Source organism: Oncorhynchus nerka, linkage group LG12 (assembly GCF_034236695.1).
Source record: "Oncorhynchus nerka isolate Pitt River linkage group LG12, Oner_Uvic_2.0, whole genome shotgun sequence".
Taxonomy (NCBI): domain Eukaryota; kingdom Metazoa; phylum Chordata; class Actinopteri; order Salmoniformes; family Salmonidae; genus Oncorhynchus; species Oncorhynchus nerka.
In genome coordinates this window covers 30,479,030-30,500,152 of record NC_088407.1, presented here as the reverse complement: position 1 = coordinate 30,500,152, position 21,123 = coordinate 30,479,030, and the positions used below count along the sequence as shown (strand labels likewise).

Sequence of the window (21,123 nt, the reverse complement as noted above, 5' to 3'; positions counted from 1 at the left end):
TTTTCTCATTTTGTCTGTCATAGTTGAAGTGTACCTATGATGAGAATTACAGGCCTCTCTCATATTTTTAAGTGGGAGAACTTGCACAATTGGTGGCTGACTAACTACTTTCTTGCCCCACTGTAAATGTTGGTAAAGTGGGGAGGGGGAGGGGGGGTCAATGCAAATAGTCCTGGTGGCCACTTGGTTAGCTGATCAGGACTCTTATGGCTTGGGGGTAGAAGCTGTTAAGAAGCTTCTTGAACCTAGACTTGGCACTTCAGTACCGATTGTCGTACGGTAGCAGAGAGAACAGGCTATGACTAAGGTGGCTGGAGTCTTTGGCAATTTTTAGGGCCTTCCTCTGACACCGCCTGGTACAGAGGTCCTGGATGGCAGAACGCTTGGCCCCGGTCATGTACTGGGCCGTAAGCACTACCCTCTGTAGTGCCTTGCGGTCAGAGGCCAAGCAGTTGCTATACCAGGCGGTGATGCAACCAGTCAGGATGCTCTCGAGAGTGCAGCTGTAGAACATTTTGATAATCTGAGGACCCATACCAAATCTTTTCAGTCTCCTGGGGGGGATAGGTCTTGTCGTGCCCTCTTTAAGACTGTCTTGGTGTGTTTGGACCATGATAGTTCATTGGCTCTCAACCTGTTCCACTACAGCCCGTCGATGTGAATGGGGGTGTGTTCGGCCCTCCTTTTCCTTAAGTTCACGATTATCTCCTTTGTCTTGATCACATTGAGGGAGAGGTTGTTATCCGGTCTCTGACCTCCTCCCTATAGGCTGTCTCATCGTTGTCAGTGATCAGGCCTGCCACTGTTGTGTCGTCAGCAAACTTAATGATGGTGTTGGTGTCGGACATGGGTGAACAGGGAGTACAGGAGGGGACTGAGCATGCACCCCTGAGGGGCCCCCGTGTTGGGGATCAGCATGGCAGATGTGTTGTTACCTACCCTTACCACCTGGGGGCGGCCTGTCAGGAAGTCTAGGATCGAGTTACAGAGGGAGGTGTTTAGTCCCAGGGTTTTTAGCTTAGTGATGAGCTTTGAGGGCACTATGGTGTTGAACGCTGAGGCATTAGTTAATGAATAGCATTCTCACGTAGGTTTTCCTTTTGTCCAGGTGGGAAAGGGCAGTGTGGAGTGCAGTAGAGATTGCGTAATCTTTGGATCTGTTGGGGGATATGCAAATTGCAGTGTTTCTACGATTTCTGCGATAATGGTGTTGTTGTGACCCATGACCAGCCTTTCAAAGCACTTCATGGCTACAGACGTGAGTACTATGGGTCGGTAGTCATTTAGGCAGGTTAGTTTGGTGTTCTTGGGCACAGGGACTATGGTGGTCTGCTTGAAACATGTAGGTATTACCGACTCGATCAGGGACAGGTTGAAAATGTCAGTGAAAATACTTTTGACATTTTGTATACAACCTTTATTTAACTAGGCAAGTCAGTGAAGATCAAATTCATATTTACAATGACAGCCTACCCAAGCCGAAACCTAACCGGGATGGCGCTGGGCTAGTTGTGTGCCACCCTATGGGACTCCCAATCACGGCCGGTTGTGATAGAGCCCAGGATCAAACCAGGGCCTGTAGTGGCACCTCTAGCACTGAGATGCAGTGCCTTAGACCGCTGCGCCACTCGGGAGCCCCACTTTCCAGTTGGTCAGCGTATGCTCGGAGTACATGTCCTGGTAATCCGTCTGGTCCTGCGGCCTTGTGAATGTTGACCTATTTAAAGGTCTTACTCACATCGGCTATGGAGAGTGTGTTCACACAGTCGTCTGGAACAACTGGTGCTCTCATGCATGCTTCAGTGTTGCTTGCCTCAAAGCGCACACAGAAGTCATTTAGCTCGTCTGGTAGGCTCGTGTCACTGGGCAGCTCACGGCTGTGCTTCTCATTGTAGTCCTTAATAGTTTGAAGCCCTGCCACATCCGATGGGTGTCGGAGCCAGTGTTGTAGGATTCAATCTTAGTCCTGTATTGACGCTTTGCCTGTTTGATGGTTTGTCAGAGGGCATAGCGGGATTTCTTATAAGTGTCTGGGTTAGTGTCCCACTCCATGAAAGCGGCAGATCTACCCTTTAGCTCAGTGGGGATGTTGCCTGTAATCCATGGCTTCTGGTTGGGGTATGTACTTACGGTCACTTTGTCATTTAACATATTTAACCTTTAATCATTATTTTATCAAATTCCAGTCCCAGTTCATTTATTTGACTTATTTTTTGTATTTTCCTTAGTCAACGTCAATTCTCTCTCAATGTTCATTCTTCTTTGTGCTCTGGGTGTGGGTGTGAAAGGGAATCTTCTTCATAAGTGTGTACATGTGTGTACGCAAATGTGTCTCTAAAATGTCACAGAGAACTGGGCCTTGGCCTAGAGATTTTTAGGATAAAAAGAAACAGAATAGAGCTTAGCACAGACAAAATCCTAGAAGAAAACCTGGTTCAGCTTGCTTTACAACAGACACTGAGAGAGGGAAATTCATCTTTCAGCAGGACAATAACCTAAAATACAAGGCCAAATATACATTGGAGTTAATCACTTGTTACCTGTCCTGTATCCTGGCAGAATTTCTTTTAAATATATATATCCATATATCCATAAATGCATTAGTTATAGGCTACCTCACAACAGTGGTTCCAGGAGTCCATTGATTAAAAAAATTACCCAGAGAGTGAGATGACTTCCTGAATCATTCATGATCAGGCATGTGACTAATCCTCTGTCCTCTATAGGGATAGCACAATCTAGTAATCAAATTACCAGTCATTGCATACTATCCATAACAGACATCCTTTGGACCATAGTGAGAATTTGCATAGTTTATGGGTAATATAATAGGAGTAAGTCCTGCATCTGGAGAAATAGATAAATTACAGTCATTTTACATGACTCATATTTCATATAATTGTCTTATGTTACCTTATTTTGGTCTCTTGGTAGTAAATATTGAAGGCCACCACCTCATAAATACGTTTAATTATGTCATCCTGAAGCACTCCTTGCTTTGTCTCCAGGAAAATCTGTTACTACAATAGCTTTTTTGTTGTTGTTTTTTGTGTGTTTTTTTGTGTTACTACAATAGCTGTCGTCCGTATGTTTGCAGGCAACCTTCTTTCAGTGGATGTCAAAGTCCTATGTGAGCCTGAAAACAAACAAGACTAATGGAAGTAAAAGCTGCGTAGCCCAGGGGTATGGGGTTTCCTGAGATAATTGGGTTACTTTGTCTGCCTGTCTTTCTGTCTCTCTGTCTTTCTGTCTCTGTATGTCTCTCTGTCTCTCTTTCTCTGTCTGTCTGTCCATCTGTCCGTCTGTCGCTCTTCTAAAACCAAGATGCTCAATTTACCCCATCATAGAAAATATGAGTGAAGACAGGTTGGCTCTGCATGAGTGTTAGACAAGGGTATTGTAGTATTGCACATGTGAATTCTTATATGGTGTTTTCCTCTCTGACTGACTCTGGCTTTCCATGGCTATTGCCCATTGAAAAGCTAGTCTGAACTTGTTTGAGAAGCTTTGTGTGAAGGAACACAGAAAGAGAGGAGATACAATGCTGGATGAACTAAAAGAGAGAGGGGGTGCATCGCAAAGACCTGCTTTTATTACATTTGAAAAGGAAAGCAGTGTTTAATTGTCTTGGCTGCATTGTTATTATGGTAGACATGTGTAGGTAGACGGGTAATCATGCTATTATAACACTATTAACAACAATTAAGTATTGTTATGTTGTTACATACCATTTTAAAAATTGCATTTGATTCCACAAATTAAATTGCTATGTAACAACAATGTTGTTACTGTAGTTATTGCAGTATTACTACGCATATAGCACCAAGAGTATGTAAAGTGTTACCAAATTATTTTTACCCAAGGATGAGAAAGGATTTAAATAGGCTACATTTCCAAATCAACACCCACCCGTAGCATCACTACTCTGGACGGTTCTGACCTAGAATATGTGGACAACTACAAATACCTAGGTGTCTGGCTAGACTGTAAACTCTCCTTCGAGACTCACATCTCCAATCCAAAATTAAATCTAGAATCGGCTTCCTATTTCGCAACAACGCCTTCTTCACTCATGTCTCCAAACATACCCTCGTAAAACTGACTATCCTACCGATCCTTGACTTTGGCAATGTAATTTACAAAATAGCCCCCAACACTCTACTCAGCAAACTGGATGCAGTCTATCACAGTGCCATCCGTTTCATCACCAAAGCCCCATATACTACCCACCACTGCGACCCTGTATGCTCTCGTTGGCTGGCCCTCGCTACATATCCGTCGCCAAACCCACTGGCTCCAGGTCATCTATAAGTCTTTGCTAGGTAAAGCCCTTCCTTATCTCAGCTCACTGGTCACCATAGCAACACCCAACCATAGCAAGCACTCCAGCTCCATATTGCACTGGTCATCCCCAAAGCAAAAACATCATTTGGCCGCCTTTCCTTCCAGTTCTCTGCTGCCATTGACTGGAACGAATTGCAAAAATCTCTGAAGCTGGAGTCTTATATCTCCCTCTCTAACTTTAAGCATCAACTGTCAGAGCAGCTTACCGATCACTGTACCTGTACACAGCCAATCTGTAAATAGCCCACCCGACTACCTCATCCCCATAGTATTACTTACCCTCTTGCTCTTTTGCACCCCAGTATCTCTACATGCACATCATCATCTGCACATCTATCACTCCAGTTTTGATGCTAAATTGTAATTATTTTCATCTCTAGGGCCTATTTATAGCCTACCTCCCTACTCTTCTACATTTGCACACACTGTAGGTTTTTCTATTTTTTTATTTTGTGTTATTGACTGTAACTCTGTGTTGTTGTTTTTGTCGTATTGCTTTGCTTTATCTTGGCCAGGTCGAAGTTGTAAATGAGAATTTTTCTCAACTGGCCTACCTGGTTGAATAAAGGTTAAATAAAAAATGTAATTAAAAAAAAGTTTTTTTATCGGTCTATTAAGGAGAGGGGCAATACATGTTAATAACTGACATTCCCCGTTTTGTGATGTAGCCTAAAGCTTGACAACATTACATTATTTTCTAGGAATATTCAAGAACATATATTTGTTAGTCGGGAATGCTCAAAAGTTCAAGGACCAATACTGGATATATTTCATAGTCAAAGTGGCTAGGCTTATCTATTTTCCATTAAATGAAAGAAAATAGGGTTGTTTTCTCTGTAACTGATGGGGTGCACAATTTTGTTTATTGTGTTTCATCTTTTTCTTCACCTGCACGTAAAATGTAAACCTGAGCAGCAGCTAGAATGGGAGACAAGAGGCAGTCTGTGTTGCCTGTAGAGTGACGTCAGTGGCTGTAAACGCATGCAACATGGAGCCCGGGTCAAGACTGTGGGAGAAGAGTTCTCAACGGAAATGAAGCCAATGAGTACTTTCAAAGAGAGAGACGAGGACCGCAATTATGGATATCTATTTAAACTTGGGAGAATTTCTACACGTTACTGACTAACTCGAGTGGGAATATGTTTCTTTCGTTCGTTTTTTTTTAGGAGTGCTATGATTTCCCTTTGCTCCAACAACTGGACTCGATGGACGCCTAAAGTGAAAAGTTGCTTACAGATGTTTTAGTTAGTTGTAAAGGCTATTTAAATGTGTGGCAGTCTACGTCTCTCGGGATCAGTTATCTTAGGGAGAACGTTTTTAAAGTTTAGGCGTGATCATATTTCATTAAGTTAGTGTGTTATCTTTGGATGACTGCAGCTGTCTCTTGGTGGAGTAGGCACAATTCTCACTTGGATCCGCGCTATTGGCGACAAAAGAAAACATTTTCTCAATCGTTGAAGTCAAATTGTGTAGCCTAGAAAAATCGGTACAATTACAAGTGAGTGTTTTTTTTTCTTTTTCGGAAGGCAGCAAAGACCCGATAAAGAAATTGATTTATAAATCGTGTGTTTTGGCAAACAAAGGATGTATAGACCCTCTCTCGGAGTAATTGACGCCGAACACAAATCGAAACCGTTGCAAAAAAATGGAGGGGGAAATCCACATTATGGTGGACAAGATGTTTGCAACATGATTGAAGCTCAGAATATTCTGAATGACGTTTTGGCTTACCATTTGAACAGTAGCCTATTTGTGCCAGGCCATTTCATAGTACGACCACAAATCCCTGCCTTCCACGCTACTTGATATTAATATATACTTTTCTTCTTCAGTAGCCTAATTATCTTACATATAATTTAAAATGAGGGTAAACGCGGTGGATTTGTTGCAATTGTTACTTGTTTTGCTACTCGGTGGCGATGGATCTGCGCTATCATCTGATTGTAAATCATATGGTGAACGTTCAAAAAGCGCAGGGAAAAGCACACAGTCGGTGGCCACAGCGGATAGGAAAGTGGTCTGCAGCAATATGGAACTCCATCAGGTGTTACCCCCGGACTCCTTCCCCAACAGAACAGTCACGTTGTAAGTATAAATCGCATCAACAGAATAATTATGCTGTCCCCTTGTTTGGAACAGCTTGGGCACACAGAAATAACCAAACCGCCAAATGTTTGTCTTGTTTATTACCGGCACTTTATTCTTTCTGTTGAGGCCAACTACTATTCAACTTTCAGGCCAACACAACTGGCATAACATACCGGTAGTTGTTTTTTGAACGTTACAACTATTGCTTAGCGAGGGGTCTTGGGGGACCAACTTAGATTCTGCAGAATCCCAACTGCAGAATTCTTCAATTAGCTAATAGCCAGCTATATCTTGTTAGTTTTACACTAACCTCGTTTGGGAATGTTTAGGTTAATCACTAAGTTCTGCTGATGAATTCACCTACTGACATACACATACTGTACATTACAGCTCAAATAAAATGACCCTGCCCTAACTAAATTGTGTTTATTATGGATCCCCATTAGCTGCTGCCAAGGCAGCAGATACTCTTCCTGGGGTCCAGCAAAATTAAGGCAGTTTATACAATTTTAAAAAACATTACAATACATTCACAGGTTTCACAGCACACTGTGTGCCCTCAGGCCCCTACTCCACCACTACCACATATCTACAGTACTAAATAAATCAGTGTGTGTAGTGCGTATGTTATCGCGTGGGTGTATACATGTGCCTATGTTTGTGTTGCTTCACAGTCCCCGCTGTTCCATAAGGTGTTATTTTTTTTCGTAAATCTAATTTTACTGCTTGCATCAGTTACTTGATGTGGAATAGAGTTCCATGTAGCCATGGCTCTATGTAGTACTGTGCACCTCCCATAGTCTGTTCTGAACTTGGGGACTGTGAAGAGACCTCTTGTGGCATGTCTTGTGGGGTATGCAATGGTGTCCGAGCTGTGTACCAATAATTCAAAAAGACAGCTAGGTGCATTCAACACCTCTCATAAATACAAGTAGTGATGAAGATGATCTCTCCTCCATTGACATGCATATGATTAATATAAACTCTCTGTGTTCATCCAAGAGCCAGACGTGCTGCCCAGTTCTGAGCCAATTGCAATTTTCCTAAGTCCCTTTTTGTGGCACCTGACGATATGACTGAACAGTAGTCAAGGTGCGATTTTTATCTAACTGGTGGCATCCATAAGTCTAAATATTTCTGTCATAATTACGTAGAATTCTGGCAAATTAGTTCGCAACGAGCCAGGTGGCCCAAACTGTTGCATATACCCTGACTCTGCATGCAATGAACGAAAGAGAAGTGACACAATTTCAACTGGCTAATATTGCCTGCTAACCTGGATTTCTTTTAGCTAAATATGCAGGTTTAAAAATATATACTTCTGTGTACTGATTTTAAGAAAGGCATTGATGTTTATGGTTAGGTACAGTCGTGCAACGATTGTGCTTTTTTCGCAAATGCGCTTTTGTTAAATCATCCCCCGTTTGGTGAAGTTGGCTGTCTTTGTTAGGAAGAAATAGTCTTCACACAGTTTGCACAGTCTTCACTCATTTCACACAGTTTGTTTTTAACTGACTTACCTAGTTAAAAAGAGGTTACAACAAACAGCCAAATCGGTGTTCAAAAATACAGATTTCCGATTGTTATGAAAGCTTGAAATCGGCTCTAATTAATCGGCCATTCTGATTAATCGGTCGACCTCTATTGTTGATAGTGTTGTTAATTAAGAAGGCAGAGCTTTATTGTGGACATACTTCTCCCCATCTTAGCTACTGTTGTATCAACATGTTTTGACCATGCCAGTTAACAATCCAGGGTTACTCCAAGCAGTTTAGTCGTCTCTCCTTGCTCAATTTCCACATTTATTTATTGCTTGTGTCAAGGATACAGAGTGCCCGATTTCATGTGTAGCTTTATTGTATCACCTCCACGTCCATCCCTCGTCAGCTGCTTAACAATAGTAGTATCCTTTCTAACAGATGTCATTGTCATGTCTCACTATAATCTAGTCCTGTATGATGGAAATGTCAGTGACCAGAATACAGTTTATAATGGTAAATGCAGTGTATAATTTTATGGCATCCCAAGGTTATTTATATAGGCTAAGCAGACACGTATACTGAGATTGTTGAACACATCTAGTGTGTGGTTGGTAATCATTTTCATTGCCACAACACAGCTATTTGTGTAATGCAACCACACTGTGTACCATTAAACCACCACAGCATATTGCACATGCAGTTACCCCGATGGAGAGAAGACTGAAGTGTTTTGGAGTCTACACCAGCCAAGAGCATCAGTTCATTATACTAGTACTCTACACTAATACCTCATTTCAATGGCCCAAGAGATGGAAAATGCATTTTTTGTGACTTGGTTGATGAAAGGTTTAGCCTTTGCCTAATTTGATCTATGTGTTGTTGGGTGCCTTTTTTTGTTCGGCGCTAAATTAATGACAAACCACGTGATGGGATGTCTTTTCAAGAGGCTACGTCAAGCATGTATCAAAGCCTCATTGGTACAGTTGTCTCTCTTCTAGTGGCCACTTCCAGTCCCTCTTCCAAAAATAGGAGGCAAGAATGCAAGGAATTAGGCTTAGGGATTGTACGTGGGCCTCTAGAACTTTAAAACAGAGGATGTAGGTGTGGATTGATGTGGGTGGTAGACTGTTGCTTTTTCTTCTTCATTTTTAAGTTCTTCCAAAGAAACTTGTAGTTCCTCAAGGATTATTTTTCTACTCTGACTAGGCATGATGTTGGTTAAGTCAGTGATTGATTGAGATGTTATTACCCCCGTCATGGTATGCGATCTTTCTTTTTTCCTTCCTTACAATTCCTTACTTCTCAACTGCTTGGATGGCCATCATTTTGTTCCGCCCGACAGTGATTGATTGGGAGTGGAAACATATTCCTGTCTTGAGCATTGAACCAAGCTCCATGATTCAAGGTCTGAGAGTTGGTCACTGCAGAACAAGAGCGCTAATTAGATTGCACACATTGCAAAGTTCTCAGGCATTCCTATGGGTTTCCCACTAAACTTCCCCATGGGTCTCTTAAAGTTTTTTGTCAAGGTTTCTGTCAAATAGACTCACTGCAACTCTGTCCAGATGAAAGTGACTGCTTTCCATGAAACCTCTTTTTGGCTGCTACATTTTGGGGCTCGTTTACGACCTCTCTGTGCCCTGTCAGAGGGGTTAACAGCGGTCTGGACACTGGGCCTGGATTGACCTGATCCCAGCTGCTCCACCCGACCTTCCCTGACCCTGAAAATCAATCACTTCCCCCTGCCTGGACACCGTAGATCCCAGTCATGCCCTACTACCTCTCGCTTTTGTTCTGTGGGGCCAAGAAGTTCACCCTGCCTTCTGGCCCCAAAAGCTAAAGTTGGGAGGAGAGAAAGTGCAAAAACCTAAATTGATAGTGTTAGGAAATTTGGATAGCTCTTTCGGTTTATCTTGAAAAATGGACTGCCAATAAGATAGTCCTTAACTTCTGGTTAAGCACACCACATACATTGATTGTTTTGTGGGCATTTCATCTTTAAGTCTGTGGTATGCAAAAGTTACAACGTTTCCCCAGTGAATTTTCTATGTCAAGATGACCTGTGTCAGACCCACCATTGTGGGTAAATCAACCTTTCTATCTGGTTTAGTTTGGATTACCACGCCATTATCTCAGGGAATGGCTTATCTAGAGCTACCTCTGACTTGTGCAGATAATGGATGTTTCTGGACAGAGTTCACACAATCGTATCCAGCCTTAACCACTGGTCTAGGGTCTGTGAAATCAAATCAAATCAAATCAAATTTTATTTGTCACATACACATGGTTAGCAGATGTTAATGCGAGTGTAGCGAAATGCAGTAGATCTATTCTATGTGCAATATGTCTACGCTTCCCGCTCTGAAGTTCCGATTTTTGCTTTTTTTTGTACACTAGCTTCAAACAGCTGAAAATACAATATTTTTGGTTATAGAAAACATATTTCACAGCGGTTTAGATGGTACAATGATACTCTATCCAGACTGCTTGTTTTGTCACATAAATTGAAATAAGATAGCCTTTTAAAAAAAACAAAAACATTTTGCAACCAGTAAATGGCGACGTGATTTCTGCATATTGCAGCTTTAAAGCGAATAACAAAGACAAGTTTAAAACTTTCTTGAATCATCAACGAAATTCATCTAGACATTTTTAGTCAGAGTAACTGAGGACTATGATTTAGAAAAATGTTAGTTGGACATTGTTTGTAATCAAAATGACTGGATAACTTTGATTGGTTTAAAAGTCAAACTCATTAGGCTCATAGGGAAAGTATTTGGGGACCCTGTGAGTTCAGGCTGCTGAATGCCTCTTGAGGAAGGATGAGTGCTGCATTCCCAGCATTTGGACTCTCCAACCGATAGTGCATGCCAAAGGAATCTGAGAGAAATGACACAAACGCATCGACACAACCAGCTTGTTCTCTTGTCAGAAAAGTTTTTTGTAAAATGAGGCCTCGTGCTAGCAAAACCTTTGCTTCTTCCGCACAGTGTGATAATTTCAGGTGTGTCGTTTTGAAGAGTATATGCGCAACTGCATGTGTGTGAGGCTGTTCCTGTTCATGTTTTACCCTACATTAGAACAGCCCCTCTCGGATCCTTCCCAGCAGGCACCTGGGCTTGACTATGCGGCATGTCCGGTGGCTAGAAAGGTTTGTTTTGCTTTTCAGGCATGCGTTTGGGTTAACGCAACGCCCCCTGTGTTTTTCATTGCTGTTGTGTGATGTTTGGAGAGGAGAACCAAATCCCGAAGGCGAGGCAATGACTGGCGGCTGAGTGTTCACATCCAGGCGGCTCACACTCTCCTTGCACACTCAGACCGGTTGAGCATTTGGTTTGCCAGACCATACTTGGGCCTCAAGTTCAAAGGCTAGGCTATTCATTTGGGCTTGGTCTTATGTGCACCTGAATTTCTGTACAAGGATCTGGGCCTTCTTGTTTGTCTATCTGAAAGGCTCCAGTTCTTGGTTTCTATTCAGTTGTCTGTTAGCCCTGTATGTTGCATATGCAACAGTTTGGGCTGCCTAGCTCGTTGCAAACTAATTTGCCAGAATTTTACATAATTATGACATAACATTGAAGGTTGTGCAATGTAACAGAAATATTTAGACTTTGGGTTGCCACCTGTTAGATAAAATACGTAACGGTTCTGTATTTCACTGAAAGAATAAAAGTTTTGTTTTCTAAATGATAGTTTCCGGATTTGACAATATTAAGGACCTAAGGCTCATATTTCTGTGTTAATAATATTAAGTCTATGATTTGATAGAGCAGTTTGACTGAGCGGTGGTAGGCGGCAGCAGGCTCGTAAGCATTCATTCAAACTTTACTGCATTTGCCAGCAGCTTTTAGCAATGCTTGATTCAAGCCTATCAACTCCTGAGATTAGGCCGACAATACTAACGTGCCTATTAGAACATCCAATAGTCAAAGATATGTGAAATACAAATGGTATAGAGAGGAATAGCCGATGCGTCATAATTCCTAACTACAACCTAAAACCTCTTAACTGGGAAAATTGAAGAACTGGGGATATTGAACCACCAGCTTTCATATGTTCTCATGTTCTGAGCAAGGAACTTAAACGTTAGCTTTTTTTACATGGCACATATTGCACTTTTACTTTCTTCTCCAACACTGTTTTTACATTATTTAAACCAAATTGAGCATGTTTCATTATGTATTTATTTATGTATAATATTAAGTTAAAAATAAGTGTTCATTGTTCATTCAGCATGGTTGTAATTGTCATTATTACAAAAAGACAAGTGTGTGTGATATATATATATATATCTCACACACACACATCTTTTTATAAAAACGGCTGATTAATCGGTATCGGCTTTTTTGGTCCCGCAACAATCGGCATTGAGAAATCATAATTGGTCGACCTCTACCTTGCACGTAAAGGTGACTGTTTTCTATACATGCTTTAACGTAGATCATTGGAATTAAAAGGAGATATTGTCCGGCTTATAGCTGTGGGAGAGTGACACCGCATAGTCTGTTCTTGTATGACAAGTGACCTCAGTGCATTTTTCCTTCCAAATGCAAGACAGTATTCAGGCCTTCATTTTGCAGAATACGCAGGCTGCCAATTCATAACTTAGTTAAAGAATAATCTATGGGAATTTCTGAGGAGTTTCCTTATGGTCTCCCAAGCGTTCTGGTTGTTACCACAGTTTCAGGGAGTGGAGAGAAAGTGCCAGGGTCACCTTTAACCGCTATTTCATCAGATGTAATTAAGTAATATGATGCCTACCCTCCTATCTCAATCAGATACTTTTGAGGAATGTTCATAGTTTCCCCTTTTTAATATTGACTGGCAAGAGGTAAAGGGCTGAAAGTAAGGCTCCTCCTGAAGCTCGGCAGCACCACAGCTATTGAGCTCTCCTTTTCTTTCACCAACACAGCCCATCCCCTCTCTCTGTGTGAGCTTAGTGAATGGTGGAGTCTCTTTAGCAGTTTTTTTTATTTTTTATATGAGCTCAATTGCCGTCAGAAACGTTGTTACCCCTGTGTTTTCTAAAGGGCTCCAGCTCTCCTTCAGGTCGTCCTTTGTTAAGCCTTCTAAGCATAAAGAAAGTGTTGCAAGGCTTTTTTGTTGTTGTTGCCTTTGGGGGGGTTGTATAGTGGCTGATTATTTATTTTTTTACTCAATCCCTGGTTAACTTTAGTGCTAATAACCTGGGGCCGATGCACTTCAAATGGCTGGATTTTCTGTTGTGAAAAGAGTACAACCTTACCTTCAAGACTGATAGGCCCATTCTGGGAAAGAATAGCCGTATTGTAGGTGGTGTGTTTTATCTTTTTGAGTTATTTTGCTTCACTTGAAGAGCACGGGGAGAACAGAACATATTAGTGTTTTTTTTTATTGATGAGGAATTATCGCAATGGTGGTGAAACCAGAGAGAGAGAGTTCAGTCAGTTAGGCTTGACAACACACACGGTTTGTATGATAGAGGCTACAATTCTTGTGATTTACAGTCCCTATTACATTAGAGCATATTACGAGAGATTTATGTGGATCTCTTAGGGCTGACCCCATTTAGTTAATTGTTTGGTCGATAGGCTGTTGGTCGACTGAGATTCTTTTTTTAGTCGAGCAGTCGCAAATATATATATATATATATTTTTCATGGCACACAAGAAGGCTGTCTGAACCGTGTCAATGGAATAATCAATTGCGGAGGCCGCAGGGATGGAACGGTCCAAGCAGAAGGGGAGTTTGGCTAAGATGCACATTCATTGTTTCGTAACTTCATTGTGTGAGCTGTTTGCCCTTTGTTTGTTAGTCTCTCAATTCCCCATTACATTCTGTATGTCACCAATAGTTCCTTTACTGTTAATTCCCATAATGTAAGCTCCACAATGCTTGTTTGGTTACGGTAATTTCTGTTAATGTAATCTATTTATTATTTTATTATTATTACAGTCGGTTACCATTCTTATTGTTGGAGTGGACACGTTGTTTGCAGAGCTCACAACCTATGCAGCACTTGTGAGGAACAACATTTTGGTTTATTTCATTCCATTTGCGAGTTTTGTCAATTTATTCTTTGTCTTTTTTTGGAACACTCCTGTCCAATGTTGAATAAAGACGCACACCTGATTGCGCATATAAATGCATGTCTAGGCTACCCGGGCTGTGCACAAATGTAGGCCTATAAATGTGCCCATTTGGGGATGTCTGATAGTATTTCTGATTTGTCTTAAATGACCACCACTAATGTGCTGTTGAGCTTCTCAAAGTAATTTTTCTTCCCATCAAACAGCAAGTGAACAGTCTGTTTTTAGAATCCATTGAGGATGACAATAGTTCCTCAATTTATTTGAAAAACACTTCAAGCTCTTTCCCTTTCAAAAGCTACTTGCTGTTGAGCTCTGATCCAGTTAAACCGTCATAAAATACCTGATGACTTTTTATCCCTTGCACAAATATCCTACAGCTGTGTCTGTACCTAGCTCACTGTTGCATTACATTTTATACATTTCTGTGATCTTTTATTTCAGTTCATGAAACATGGGACCAACACTTTACATGTTGCGTTTCATATTTTTGTTCAGTGTATGTATTGATAATCAAATGCCGTTGGAACCAGCTACAGTTGAAGTTGAAGTCAGAAGTTTACATACACTTAGGTTCGAGTCTTCGATTATAATCACAGCTGTGTATTACCCCCCCCCCCAAGCAGACACCTCAATGGCCCTGAAAGAACTTAATTCCACTCTATGTAAACTGGAAACCACATATCCTGAGGCTGTATTTATTGTAGCTGGGGATTTTAATCCGGCTAATCTGGCTCCCTGCATTTTTTCAGCATGTCAAATGGGTGACCCGGGTTGGCAAAATTCTGGATCATTGCTACTCTAACTTCTGCGACTCATACAAGCCCTCCCTCACCTTCCTTTCGGCAAATCTGACCACGACACCATTTTGTTGCTCCCAGCCTATAGACAGAAACGAAAACAGGAAACGCTCAGGTCTGTTCAGTGCTGGGCCGATCAATCTGATTCCACTCTTCAAGATTGCTTCGATCACGTGGACAGGGATATGTTCCGGATAGCCTCAGACAACAACATTGATGTATACGCTGATTCGGTGAGCGACTTTATTAGCAAGTGCATCGGTGATGTTGTACCCACTGTGACTATTAAAACCTTCCCCAACCAGAAACTGTGGATTGATGGCAGCATTTGCGCAAAACTGAAAGCTCAAACCACTGCTTTTAATCATGGCAAGGCGACCAGAAACATGACCGAATACAAACAGTGTAGCTATTCCCTCCACAAGACAATCAAACAAGCTAAGCGTCAGTATAGAGACAAAGTAGAGTCGCAATTCAACGGCTCAGACACAACGTATGTGGCAGGGTCTACAGTCAATCACGGATTTCAAAAAGAAAACCAGCCCCATCGCGGACACCGACATCTTGCTCCCAGAAAAATTAAACAACTTCTTTGCTTGCTTTGAGGACAATACAGTGCCACTGAAACGGCTCGCTACCAAAACCTGTGGGCTCTCCTTCACCGTGGCCAACGTGAGTAAAACATTTAAACATGTTAACCCTCGCAAGGCTGCCGGCCCAGACGGCATCCCTAGCCGCGTCCTCAGAGCGTGCGCAGACCAGCTGGCTGGTGTGTTTACGGACATATTCAATCAATCCCTATCCCAGTCTGCTGTTCCCACATGCTTGAAGAGGGCCACCATTGTCTCTGTTCCCAAGAAAGCTAAGGTAACTGAGCTAAACTAAACTATTGCACCGTAGCACTCACTTCCGTCATCATGAAGTGTTTTGAGAGACTAGTCAAGGATCATATCACCTTCACCCTACCTGACACCCTAGACCCACTCCAATTTACTTACCGCCCCAATAGGTCCACAGACGACGCAATCACAATGCACACTGCCCTAACCCATCTGGACAAGAGGAATACCTATGTATGAATGCCGTTCATCGATTACAGCTCAGCATTTAACACCATAGTACCCTCCAAACTCGTCATTAAGCTCGAGACCCTGGGTCTCCACCCCGCCCTGTGCAGCTGTGTCCTGGTCTTTCTGACGGGCCGCCCCCAGGTGGAGAGTAGGAAACAACATCTCCACCCCGCTGATCCTCAAGACTGGGGCCCCACAAGGGTGCGTTCTCAGCCCTCTCCTGTAGCCCCTGTTCACCCATGACTGCGTGGCCATGCACGCCTCCAACTCAATTGTCAAGTTTGCAGACGACACTACAGTGGTGGGCTTGATGACCAACAATGACGACACTGCCTACAGGGAGGAGGTGAGGGCCCTCGGAGTGTGGTGTCAGGAAAATAACCTTCCACTCAATGTCAACAAAACAAAGGAGATGATCACGGACTTCAGGAAACAGCAGAGGGAACACCTCCCTATCCACATCGATGGGGCAAGTAGTGGAGAAGGTGGAAAGTTTTAAGTTCCTCGGCGTACACATCACGGACAAACTGCGGAGGCTGAAGAAATGTGGCTTGTCACCAAAAACACTCACAAACTTTTACAGATGCACAATCGAGAGCATCCTGTCGGGCTGTATCACCACCTGGTATGGCAACTGCTCCGCCCACAAACGTAAGGCTCTCCAGAGGGTAGTGAGGTCTGCACAATGCATCACCAGGGGAAAACTACCTGCCTTCCAGGACACCTACAGCACCCGATGTCACAGGAAGGCCAAAAAATCATCAAGGACAACAACCACCCGAGCCACTGCCTGTTCACCCCATATCATCCAGAAGGCGAGGTCAGTACAGGTGCATCAAAGCTGGTACTGAGAGACTGAAGAACTTTTGATGTCAAGACCTCCACAAGTCTGGTTCATCCTTGGGAGCAATTTTCAAACGCCTGACGGTACCACGTTCATCTGTACAAACAATAGTACACAAGTATAAACACCATGGGACCATGCCGCCATCATACTCTCAGGAAAGAGATGTGTTCTGTCTCCTAGAGATTAATGTACTTTGGTGCGAAAAGTGCAAATCAATCCCAGAACAACAGCAAAGGACCTTGTGAAGATGCTGGAGGAAACGGGTACAAAAGTATCTACAGTAAAATGAGGTCTATATTGACATATGGTTTGCAACTGCACATGGGGACAAATGGTTTGCAACTGCACATGGGGACAAGGATCATACTTTTTGGAGAAATGTCCTCTGGTCTGATGAAACAAAAATAGAACTGTTTGGCCATAATGGCCATCGTTATGTTTGGAGGAAAAAGTGGGAGGCTTGCAAGCCGAAGAACACCATCCCAACCGTGAATCACAGCATCAGACATGGGGGTGCTTTGCTGCAGGAGGGACAGGTGCACTTCACAACATAGATGGCTTCATGAGGGAGGAAAATTATGTGGATATATTGAAGCAACATCTCAAGACATCATTCAGGAAGTTAAATCTTGGTCGCAAATGGGTCTTCCAAATGGACAATGACCCCAAGCGTACTTCCAAAGTTGTGGCAAAATATCTTAAGGACAACAAAGTCCAGGTATTGGAGTGGCCATCACAAAGCCCTGACCTCCAATCCTATACAACATTTGTGGGCAGAACTGAAAAAGCGTGTGAGAGCAAGGAGGCCTACAAACCCGACTGCCCTAATACAGGGAATTTTTACTTGGATTAAATGTCAGGAATTGTGAAACTGAGTTTAAATGTATTTGGCTAAGGTGTATGTAAACTTCCGACTTCAACTGAACTTTCACGTATGAAACAGCGCAGTCTATAGGCCTACTTTGACGTACTTTTCAAAATCGATTCTACAGCACAGGGTGACTCTGTTCTTCATCGTAGGCTCCTCTATTCATCTACAATGCGGAACCGTTGTTCCAATTAAGATGTGAATATTATGAGTGGTCAACAGAACTATAAACACCCGCTGTTTAGAGGAAGTTGTTTATGGTAAACTATATGCAAGTTGTTCTGCAGTCCTGGAAGCTAAGCAGCTCCCTTCACGGATGTCACACACCAGTCATGGGTGAGACTCCGGAGAAGAGCGAGAACAAAGCTTACGACTCAGGAGAATTCTCTTACACAGATTTATTTTGACAGTCAGAGAGTCACAAGGTCAGAAGTGCATATTTATCTAGACGGACTTGGAAGAATTCCAAACAGTGTGTGTGTGTGTATTTGTAATATAGCTGTGCTGATTTTGTCATTCTGAATCCAGTCTATACTGAATTATGCAGTTTTCTAAGGAAATAGCAGGGATATTTGTGGATAAACAAAGCTGTATGCACAGTTTTGTTCCCCCCAAAAATATACAAACGTAATTCATTTGTAGCGTTGCTTGCTTTCGTCTTTGTGCACATTATCATCAGTGCAAGAACCATTCATGTACTTTACCTATTATTTATTCACAATGGAATTGTGTTTTTAGACCATCCCTCCCTAAACCATATAATATAGCAATCAAGTAGGCTATAGAAATCAGTCAAACCAGCTATTCCTCAATACAAATGAGATTTTCTTGACCCGGGCACTTTATGCGAGGCCCCTGTGGCTCTGTCTATATCATCGGTACGTGTTGAGAGCTGTGATAGTCTTTGCAGTCTCGTTCCTCGCCAAGCCCCGACATCTGGAGTTTCAGCAGGGAGAAAAGTCTGCATGGGCCAGCCGTGAAACACAGGAACTGTTTGTGTTCCCTCTCTGAGGGGTTTTTAGCAGGGAAGAGAAAATATAGAATGAGTCTCCACCGGCCAACCCTGTAATAAAGCTAGTCCTCAACACCCTTTAATGACTCCAATCTGGCCGGGGGTTGTGGGTACTGGTTTTGTGTGTGACCCACCACATCCCCCCCAGAAAGCCAAAAAATAGGGTGACCACAAGCCCCCTCTTCTCACACCCTCTTCCTCCAAAGGCTTAGTAATTGAATAGTGATGTTAACATACTATTGAATAACATACTATACTGTGAAAGGTGACTAGCATGATTAAAAATCTGAAGAAAGGGGGAATAAAGTGTATTTTGGGGCCAAAAATGTCCCTGCCCTTTGTGTTTTCTTCTGACATGTATGACACTGCTTCTGTCACAGGACATTTTCTCTGACCAATGTTTTTCAGAGTAAACCAATGACTGTTAAAAGCACTTTGGTGATAAATTCACTTCCTTATGCTATAAAATACATTTTTACCAAGACAAATATAATTATTAATGTTCTGAATCGTTCAGTGGGGTCATTCTCTAACAATATAAAAAAAAATCTAAAAAGTTGGAAATCTTAACCTTATACATCCGATAATAAGCACCAAGCTCTGTTGACATAGCGGTCCATTCTTTATTTTTTTTATTTTACATTTTGTGTTTTGTCTTCAAAGTTGTTTCAGCGGGTTGCAAAATTAGCATGACACAAGCTGAATTAAACGTGAAAGGCTTTGAAAATAAAAAAATACGCTCAGTGCCTCGTTGACATTCCAGAGAGACACTTGTTTTTGTGAGAAATCTTCTTCTATAAGAACAGGAATTTGTAATTGATAATGAGAAGCGTATAATAAGTATGAAAATATGACATGCCTTACCTCTATCGTTATATTTCCTGCGGATTCGAGTTTAGCGGGAAAGTGAGCCCGTCAGGTAGCCAGGAGCCTTAATTCTTGCACAGAATCCAGCCTACTGACACTAATTTTCCTTTTTATTTTTTTTCCTGGTCTCAGAGCTTTTTTTGACTATTCTGTACATAAATGTGAAACACTCCATTTAGTATGATACAGTATGTTACGTTTCATATGGTATGTATTAATTTGTGGATGTCCATCACCCGTTTTGTGTGATATGTTAAGAATGACAATTTGTATTATGTTATGAGTTTGCCAAACGGTACAACATATTACTAATTGTCAAAAATGTTAAATATGTTCTGAATTTGCTAAACTTATGTTACAAATTCTAGCTAGGTGTCTAGGTTAGGGGTTAAGGTTAGGGGAAGGGTTCGCTTACATGCTAAGTAGAAGTAAGTAGTTGAAAAGTTGCTAAAATGCTAAAGTTGTCCATGATGAGATTCGAACTCGATGTTATACCCATCCACCCCGACCAACCACCTTCCTTTTTGTTTTTGCCTCACGTAACCATCTGTCTTATGTAACCATAGCAAACGTAACATATCATACTAAATGGAATAATACGAAATGCTCTGAGACCAGGTTGGAATTTTGACCACTATTTTTTTCCCCTCTGGCCTCTGATTTAGTCACCCTAATTCCGGCCATCCTGCAAGGGTAAAAACTCAACTTTTAAACTGATTGTGATCGAGACAAGCGGGTTGGACCGTTGGTTTTCTTAGAGGATTATCTGTTCGTTTACCCATTGGTCAAAACAGTTTTTGTTGTTAATTGGATACCCTATGCTTTTGGCTCAAGCCACCATTTAAAAAAACTTTGGTAATTGAAGTTTGAAACCCTAAATTCCCCGATTTGTATGGTTTCTGCGAGGCTTCTCCCATTTTAGCATTCAAGGGTTTTTTACCCTTGAATAAAGAGACTTTCATAAAATGTATCACTTAAAAAAAGAAAGAAAAAAAACGTTTTTTATTAGGATCCCCATTAGCAGCTGTTCTTCCTGGAGTCCACACAAACATGAAACGTGACATAATGCAGAACATTAATAGAAAAGAACAGCTCAAGGGAAGAACTACTTCAAATGAAATCGTCACACATAGCCAGCGGTAAGGTGGTCCAGTACATGAGTCAATCACAATAATAAAAACAAAATGTCAAAAACTGTAGGCCATTACTTTTGATCATTACCGCATGTCAGATAAATGGAAAATGAGCGAATGGACTTGAAAACGGGTGGTACAGCCTATGCTCCAAAATGCGATGTGGTTCGATGAGAACACGGACATTTTGCCAAGGCGGAGATGAGTGGCCGACACAAAGACACGTGTGGACAGCAGTCGATGCCTAAATTCTGGCCTAATAACCATTTCCAAATGGTGTCTTGTGTAACTAGACTGGTGTCCTAGACTAGACGTAGAGAGAAACAGATGTCTCTTTCCATTCACAACTGTTTTGAGGCTGGAAATATATTTAAAGTGGATGAACGTGCGGGGGTAGCCTAGTAAAGGAGCCCTTTTTTGAAGTGATTGTTTGACAATCAGACGAGAACATCATGACTTGTGTTTATGCCACAAAATAAAGGTAATAGGTTTTTAAATTTAAATGACAAATCTTTTACAACTAGGCACACAGAGATCCTATTGAA

At 41.9% G+C, this 21,123-nt stretch overlaps 1 protein-coding gene across 1 annotated transcript in view; it reads left to right on the top strand.

Moving 5' to 3' along the window:
• The first annotated feature begins 5,306 nt into the window (after nt 1-5,306).
• Nucleotides 5,307-21,123, top strand: part of LOC115138088 (adhesion G protein-coupled receptor A3-like) — a 52,575-nt gene continuing 36,758 nt past the window's right edge. Inside the window, exon 1 of the mRNA XM_029674547.2 lies at nt 5,307-6,429. Within this exon, the coding sequence (XP_029530407.1) occupies nt 6,206-6,429 (224 nt within the window). The 5' untranslated portion in view covers nt 5,307-6,205. The remainder of the gene's footprint in view (nt 6,430-21,123) is intronic.